Here is a 9,336-nt window from a genome sequence, read left to right as displayed (position 1 = left end):
CCTAAATATTCCAGAAGAACTTTAGATTTTACGCACCCTGAAAAGAACCCCTGAATACCCTTAACTAGCAAATCAATTTACCTCAGAGAATCATCTTACGATGCTTGAAAAATTCTTTGAAATTGGTGTACAGGCGAATAGACGTGCAACCGTTGAGCGACTGACGGCGCAGATGAACCAGGGTGAACCAATGGTGTCTCCTCAACGGCCATTCGATGAATATTGCTGCGTATTGGCCTTCGCAGCAGGCGCTTGGTTCTCGCACAAATGCTGATTGCTGTTCATCAGTGATGAAGCCTAGAATTTGCACGCCAGGACCAAAACTGAACGTCCAGTGAGTGACAATGGGTGGCGTTTTCCGATGAATCATGTTTCATGCTGCATCGGTCTGATGACCGTTGTCATGTATGGCGTGAAACGTCTGCAAGCAAACACCGTGCAACAATCGTCGGAGGGTCCAGGCCGGAGGCATTCCCTGCGTGATCTCGTCATTCTGGAAGACACAATAGATCAATTCAAGTATGCATCTATCCTTGAGGACCGTGTCCACCCACTTCATGCTGGTCGTTTTTCCTCAGCACGATGGCAGTTATCACCAGGATAATGCAACGTGTCATACTGCTCACAGTGTACATACGTGGTTCTTAAGTAACAGGATGAGTTTATCGTACTCTAATGGCCACCAAGCTCCCCGCATTTAAACCCAAAGGAGAAACTGTGGGACCACCTCAATCTGGCATTATGCACCAAGACTCCTCAACCGAGAAAGCAAGCACAGCTGGCCATAGCACTAGAGACGGCATGGTTCCAAAACCCTGTCGTTACCTTGCAGAATCTCAAAGACTCTCTTCCTGCATGTCTTGCATTGGTGTGAGCTGTAAAACATGGCTGTTCAGACTTTTGACAGGTGGTCACCTGAATGTGACTGGACAGTGTACTATGGAGTTGAGGTCAGTGGCAATAATATAAGTGGATCAGACATGGTCAATGCGAGTCAGGAAGTTGAAGGGGATGGTGCTGCAGAATAGGGTAAGGATAAGGTGGTTGGTGGGAGTATTGTATAAGGGTTGTGGCTGCGCAGGGATGTTCTTATTGTGGCGAATTTCAACTCCACCACTGGCCAAGGGAAGAGGATTATTCGTATGGTAGACGATATAGAGAGAGGTTCAGATGGTGTGACAGGGTTGGAGGAACGATTCATTAAGGATGAAGATATGGACATTGTATTGGGACAGGATAAGCATTTAAAGATGCTTGTTAGTGGGTCGGAAGCAGATGTTGACGTACATGATGTAGTGCTGTAACACCATCATAAGGGGTAAGAATGGTGTGTTTGGCTGAGGAGCCAATCAACCAAAACGGGTGAAACTTACGTGTATCAGGTACGTACCCTCTGAAATTGAGAGCCACATACGTTTATATGAAGTGACAAGTCGAATTGCAACCATAAATACATTGAAAATACAGATGATGAAACAGAACTATATGGCATGAGAGTAGCAGTCAACATTCTAGTTGCGCACAGCATTTTGCGACAAAAAACTGTCATCAATTCTGGGCACCAGTTCCTAGCTCCTCTATCGGATGAGAGGAGCAGCAGTGCAGTGACTCAAGTGGCTAACTACTGTAACTATATGCCAGCTCATACATCTCATCCTGGCAAGGTGATGATGAGACTCGTAGCTAGTGATCTCTACGTGCACATGCTGTGATATTATTACTTACTAGGACGTTTGCATCCCTTAAGTCACCCAAATATCGCATGCCTCTTCATTGGTTGCATGAAAGTGTACAGTAGCTATGACCCTGGTACAATTTGAAAAGGAGTGCAGTGATATAACTGCTTCTTAATGTTTTTTCAAGAAAGCTATTGGGAAAAAAGATGAAAAATGACAAAATGTGACGTTCCAGGAACAGTTTTTACATCCACTGACATCTAAATATTGTAGCTTCCAATCTGATAATACCATGTTCTTTATTCACACAAGATGCATATCAGGGCACTTCATAAAACATCACAGAAGACATGCATTGAGTTAATTATCATATTGCAGATTAGTGACACCTATCCATCGACGGATGTGTATCTCACAGAAAACCTGAAGGACAGAATGCAAGAGTGACTAGCGATGCATAATGTTGAAACGCATATCCTGTTCCATATAGGCAAAAAAGGCTTATGGAGACATCTTCTATCTCATAAATAATGTGAACGAGCAAGGGAAGACTACGCCAGTGTAGTGTCAGGGAAAAGTACACAAGAAGGAGCCCAAGTTTAATAACTAATTCGAACACTCGTAATCTCGCAAGAACTTAGTATAATGAACTCTTCCTGGAACAGATCCCTTCTGGCAATTAAGTCCAACACTGACAGGCTAAACTAAGATGAGATAGTCCAACATTAAGCGCACTGCTAACACGCAGACTTCTGCACAAACCTCTTGAAGATCTTGGGCTGTGAAACTCTCTGTAACTCCAGCAGCAGACTCGCTAAAAACTAACACATAGGGCTAGCGAGGCTGTTTATAATATCACATGGAGGGTACACCCACCCCACATGATTGGCTGCCACGATGATGAACTTCTTGCTAGTTGGCTCTCTAGGTGAGATAATGTAATCTGACATTTGATTGGCATCTGAGGAAAAAGTAGCAAAGTAGTTTCCCCTATCTGGAATGCCTTCTGGAGGCAGCCATTGATGTCTGCCTTGTTAATCCGCTATGTCAGTTAGACAGGCTGATGGTGGCATGAGGGTACGTCGTTTAGAAGGTCCTGTGGAATTTAACATCCCTCCCCTTGCTGGAGAAATTAGTGATGGCCCCTCTGCTGTCGACTGCTACTCAGAGGAAGGCGAGACGTTCATCGCAACTCTGGCCCTCGTGGTGGTGGCAACAGAGTCTGCATGCTTTGGCTCAGGTGCAGTCAGTGCTTCGGACCAGCCATCATGTTGGTGGGGCACTGCCATACAACTCTCCAACAGTAGTGCCACTTAGACCTGCTACAGGTAAGAGGCTACCATACAGGAAGGAAAGGGGCAGGTCCAGCCATGTGCAGAGTTGGGTCACGTGTCTCTGCTGTGTCAAGCCGTCAAGAGAGATGATAATATATATGGCATTCCACCCAATATATGACCATCTCGGGCAACCAATGTTGTTTCCCAAAACGGAAGTCCATGCACCAAATCTTGGAGTCGATGGAAAACTGACATATCCTGCAAGTGGCCCATCCACTGTGAAGGTGTCCCACCCTCAGTGCCTTGAGAGAAAGTAGTGGCCCCATCAGAACAGCCATGCAAGATCTCCACTGGCAAAACCTCTCTGTGAGGGTGTGTTCCTGTAAGAAGTAGGAAAGAGGAGGAGGGCATCATACAGGCTATGAGTGGCTACCAGCTTGAACATCTGGTCCTTTAGCATGCATTACAATCGCTCAGTGCACTGGACACAGGGTGGGAAGATGCACTGCACAGGTGCTGAATGCCACAGTGAGCACAAAAAGAAGCCAAATCACGGCTGATAAATTGCATGACACTCTCTATGAGAATTGTCATGGGAAGGCCTTCCATCACAAAAAGCTGCTGCAGTTCACATAATGTGCAAGAGCCATCCTAATGTGCAAGAGCCATCCATACTGTGCACGCTGGTCACAAAGAGGTAAACTGTGAAAGCATTTACTATAAAGAGTTGCTGTGAGAGGTAGATGAGTGGTCTGAGATGCCTTGCCACAGTTAACGCGGCTCCCCCTGCCGGAGGTTCGAGTCCTCCCTCGGGCATGGGTGTGTCTGTTGTCCTTAGCTTAAGTTAGTTTAAGTTATATTAAGTAATATGTAAACCTAGAGACTGATTACCTCAGCAGTTTGGTACCATAGGAACTTACCATCTGGCCTATGAAGAGTTAATTGGCTCTGAGAAAGAGGCCCACAAAATCCAGGTGGACTTGGCTGTGGTGATAGATGGTCGGGGAAAACCAAATTTTAAACATAATAGAAAGGTATTCGCAGCCCCATATCGACTAGATCAGGTAATACTTGTGTAGACATGTTCAGACTCATCTCAGTGGCAACCTATACAAACAGCAACCAACATCTAATGTTACTAGGTCTTACAGTGGCCTGAGCTGATACGAGCTAACTTAACCACATGCATCATTATAACCCAGTGTGGCACTTAGCATGAGCTACTGCCACCTGGAAACGTTCCATTTTGCTTATACAAATAAACGAAACCATTCCTGTCCTACTACAAACGCAGTGGCACTGACTGGATGTGGGACGTGGTGCCTGTGATCTGCAGAGGCGGTGGAGGTGATTCAGAGAGGAGTGCAGAGGAGGAGGACTATTGTGCTAGTTCTTCCATCTTAGATTTCGATTTTCCTGTAATGTTTAACTTAGGACAAGTGGGCTGTTGGAATCTAATCTTGGGACTCTGTGCCCACAGACTATTGCAGCCCCAGGGGTTAACAGGGAAATTTTTGATTTTCCCACCAATAGAGCAATTCCCCACCTTGGATTTGTGATTTTCCCACCATTTTAAACTTAGCACACGTGGGCCCTTGTGTGCTAAACTTGAAACTTGGTACCCATGATCTCTGGGGGATTGGGGGAGGTGGATGGCAGAGGCAGCTATCTCACCATTTTAAATGAAGTCATTCTGCCCTAAACTGTTCAAATATTATTTATTGTTCAAAAATGGTTCTAATGGCTTTGAGCACTATGGGACTTAACATCTGAGGTAATCAATCCCCAGCCCCCCTACTTAAACCTAACTAACCTAAGGACATCACACACATCCATGCCCGAGGCAGGATTCGAACCTGCGACCGTAGCGGCCGCGCGGTTCCACACTGGAGCGCCTAGAACGGCTCGGCCACTCCGGCCAGCTATTATTTATTGTGATTGCAGTTTTGGTATATGGTCATCGTCAAGCCACTCTGAAAGCAATCAGTCACCAAATAAAATATAATTGGTTACAAAATGATAGACATTGAAAAATGAAAATTCAAAGCTATTTAGTGGGATGTTGTAACCCAAACAACAACACAGAACACAGCATGTTGTTATCAATGGAGAGACGTCTACAGACGTTAAAGTAACCTCTGGCGTGCCACAGGGGAGTGTTATGGGACCATTGCTTTTCACAATATACACTACTGGCCATTAAAATTGCTACACCACGAAGATGTGCTACAGACGCGAAATTTAACCGACAGTAAGAAGATGCTGTGATATGCAAATGATTAGCTTTTCAGAGCATTCACACAAGGTTGGCGCCGGTGGCGACACCTACAACGTGCTGACATGAGGAAAGGTTCCAACCGATTTCTCATACACAAACAGCAGTTGACCGGCGTTGCCTGGTGAAACGTTGTTGTGATGCCTCGTGTAAGTGGGAGAAATGTGCACCATCACGTTTCCGACTCTGATAAAGGTCGGATTGTAGCCTATCGCGATTGCGGTTTATCGTATCGCGACATTGCTGCTCGCGTTGGTCAAGATCCTATGACTGTTAGCAGAATATGGAATCGGTGGGTTCAGGAGGGTAATACGGAACTCCGTGCTGGATCCCAACAGCCTCGTATCACTAGCAGTCGAGATGACAGGCATCTTGTCCGCATGGCTGTAACGGATCGTGCAGCCACGTCTCGATCCCTGAGTCAACAGATGGGGACGTTTGCAAGACAACAACCATCTGTACGAACAGTTCGACGACGTTTGCAGCAGCATGGACTATCAGCTCGGAGACCATGGCTGCGGTTACCCTTGACGCTGCATCACAGGCAGGAGCGCCTGCGATGGTGTACTCAACGACGAATCTGGCTGCACGAATGGCAAAACGTCATTTTTTCGGATGAATCCAGGTTCTGTTTACAGCATCATGATGGTCGCATTGGTGTTTGGCGACATCGCGGTGAACGCACATTGTTGTTGTTGTGGTCTTCAGTCCTGAGACTGGTTTGATGCAGCTCTCCATGCTACTCTATCCTGTGCAAGCTCCTTCATCTCCCAGTATCTACTGCAACCTACATCCTTCTGAATCTGCTTAGTGTATTCATCTCTTGGTCTCCCTCTACGATTTTTACCCTCCACACTGCCCTCCAATGCTAAATTTGTGATCCCTTGATGCCTCAAAACATGTCCTACCAACCGATCCCTTCTTCTAGTCAAGTTGTGCCACAAACTTCTCTTCTCCCCAATCCTATTCAATACCTCCTCATTAGTTACGTGATCTACCCACCTTATCTTCAGCATTCTTCTGTAGCACCACATTTCGAAAGCTTCTATTCTCTTCTTGTCCAAACTAGTTATCGTCCATGTTTCACTTCCATACATGGCTACACTCCATACAAATACTTTCAGAAACGACTTCCTGACACTTAAATCTATACTCGATGTTAACAAATTCCTCTTCTTGAGAAACGCTTTCCTTGCCATTGCCAGTCTACATTTTATATCCTCTCTACTTCGACCATCATCGGTTATTTTACTCCCTAAATAGCAAAACTCCTTTACTACTTTAAGTGTCTCATTTCCTAATCTAATTCCCTCAGCATCACCCGACTTAATTTGACTACATTCCATTATCCTCGTTTTGCTTTTGTTGATGTTCATCTTATATCCTCCTTTCAAGACACTGTCCATTCCGTTCAACTGCTCTTCCAAGTCCTTTGCTGTCTCTGACAGAATTACAATGTCATCGGCGAACCTCAAAGTTTTTACTTCTTCTCCATGAATTTTAATACCTACTCCGAATTTTTCTTTTGTTTCCTTTACTGCTTGCTCAATATACAGATTGAATAACATCGGGGAGAGGCTACAACCCTGTCTTACTCCTTTCCCAACCACTGCTTCCCTTTCATGCCCCTCGACTCTTATAACTGCCATCTGGTTTCTGTACAAACTGTAAATAGCCTTTCGCTCCCTGTATTTTACCCCTGCCACCTTCAAAATTTGAAAGAGGGTATTCCCGTTAACATTGTCAAAAGCTTTCTCTAAGTCTACAAATGCTAGAAACGTAGGTTTGCCTTTTCTTAATCTTTTTTCTAAGATAAGTCGTAAGGTCAGTATTGCCTCACGTGTTCCAACATTTCTACGGAATCCAAACTGATCTTCCCCGAGGTCGGCTTCTACCAGTTTTTCCATTCGTCTGTAAAGAATTCGCGTTAGTATTTTGCAGCTGTGACTTATTAAACTGATAGTTCGGTAATTTTCACATCTGTCAACACCTGCTTTCTTTGGGATTGGAATTATTATATTCTTCTTGAAGTCTGAGGGTATTTCGCCTGTCTCATACATCGTGCTCACCAGATGGTAGAGTTTTGTCATGACTGGCTCTCCCGAGGCCATCAGTAGTTCAAATGGAATGTTGTCTACTCCCGGGGCCTTGTTTCTACTCAGGTCTTTCAGTGCTCTTTCAAACTCTTCACGCAGTATCTTATCTCCCATTTCGTCTTCATCTACATCCTCTTCCATTTCCATAATATTGTCCTCAAGTACATTGCCCTTGTATAAACCCTCTATATACTCCTTCCACCTTTCTGCCTTCCCTTCTTTGCTTAGAACTGGGTTGCCATCTGAGCTCTTGATATTCATACAAGTGGTTCTCTTCTCTCCAAAGGTCTCTTTAATTTTCCTGTAGGCAGTATCTATCTTACCCCTAGTGAGACAAGCCTCTACATCCTTACATTTGTCCTCTAGCCATCCCTGCTTAGCCATTTTGCACTTCCTGTCGATATCATTTTTGAGACGTCTGTATTCCTTTTTGCCTGCTTCATTTACTGCATTTTTATATTTTCTCCTTTCATCAATTAAATTCAATATTTCTTCTGTTACCCAAGGATTTCTATTAGCCCTCGTCTTTTTACCTACTTGATCCTCTGCTGCCTTCACTACTTCATCCCTCAGAGCTACCCATTCTTCTTCTACTGTATTTCTTTCCCCCATTCCTGTCAATTGTTCCCTTATGCTCTCCCTGAAACTCTCTACAACCTCTGGTTCTTTCAGTTTATCCAGGTCCCATCTCCTTAAATTCCCACCTTTTTGCAGTTTCTTCAGTTTCAATCTGCAGTTCATAACCAACAGATTGTGGTCAGAATCCACATCTGCCCCAGGAAATGTCTTACAATTTAAAACCTGGTTCCTAAATCTCTGTCTTACCATTATATAATCTATCTGATACCTATTAGTATCTCCAGGATTCTTCCAGGTATACAACCTTCTTTTATGATTCTTGAACCAAGTGTTGGCTATGATTAAGTTATGCTCTGTGCAAAATTCTACAAGGCGGCTTCCTCTTTCATTCCTTCCCCCCAATCCATATTCACCTACTATGTTTCCTTCTCTCCCTTTTCCTACTGACGAATTCCAGTCACCCATCACTATTAAATTTTCGTCTCCCTTCACTACCTGAATAATTTCTTTTATCTCGTCATACATTTCATCTATTTCTTCATCATCTGCAGAGGTAGTTGGCATATAAACTTGTACTACTGTAGTAGGCATGGGCTTTGTGTCTATCTTGGCCACAATAATGCGTTCACTATGCTGTTTGTAGTAGCTAACCCGCACTCCTATTTCTTTATTCATTATTAAACCTACTCCTGCATTACCCCTATTTGATTTTGTATTTATAACCCTGTAATCACCTGACCAAAAGTCTTGTTCCTCCTGCCACCGAACTTTACTAATTCCCACTATATCTAACTTTAACCTATCCATTTCCCTTTTTAAATTCTCTAACCTACCTGCCCGATTAAGGGATCTGACATTCCACGCTCCGATCCGTAGAACGCCAGTTTTCTTTCTCCTGATAACGACGTCCTCCTGAGTAGTCCCCGCCCGGAGATCCGAATGGGGGACTATTTTACCTCCGGAATATTTTACCCAAGAGGACGCCATCATCATTTAATCATACATTAGAGCTGCATGTCCTCGGGAAAAATTACGGCTGTAGTTTCCCCTTGCTTTCAGCCGTTCGCAGTACCAGCACAGCAAGGCCGTTTTGGTTAATGTTACAAGGCCAGATCAGTCAATCATCCAGACTGTTGCCCCTGCAACTACTGAAAAGGCTGCTGCCCCTCTTCAGGAACCACAGGTTTGTCTGGCCTCTCAACAGATACCCCTCCGTTGTGGTTGCACCTACGGTACGGTCATCTGTATCGCTGAGGCACGCAAGCCTCCCCACCAACGGCAAGGTCCATGGTTCATTGGGGGGGTGAACGCACATTGGAAGCGTGTATTCGTCATCGCCATACTGGCGTATCACCCGGCGTGATGGTATGGGGTGCCATTGTTTACACGTCTCTGTCACCTATTGTTCGCATTGACGGCACTTTGAACTGTGG

General features: G+C 44.7%; 1 protein-coding gene across 1 annotated transcript in view; it reads left to right on the top strand.

Annotated features, from left to right (window-relative positions):
• The first annotated feature begins 2,720 nt into the window (after window positions 1-2,720).
• LOC126184354 (uncharacterized) overlaps window positions 2,721-9,336 on the top strand; it is a 144,165-nt gene continuing 137,549 nt past the window's right edge. The window contains exon 1 of the mRNA XM_049926733.1: window positions 2,721-2,950. Coding sequence (XP_049782690.1) covers window positions 2,721-2,950 — 230 coding nt within the window. The remainder of the gene's footprint in view (window positions 2,951-9,336) is intronic.

The sequence above is a fragment of the Schistocerca cancellata genome, chromosome 4, assembly GCF_023864275.1.
Source record: "Schistocerca cancellata isolate TAMUIC-IGC-003103 chromosome 4, iqSchCanc2.1, whole genome shotgun sequence".
Taxonomy (NCBI): Eukaryota; Metazoa; Arthropoda; class Insecta; order Orthoptera; family Acrididae; genus Schistocerca; species Schistocerca cancellata.
This window is presented reverse-complemented; position numbering and strand designations above follow the sequence as displayed.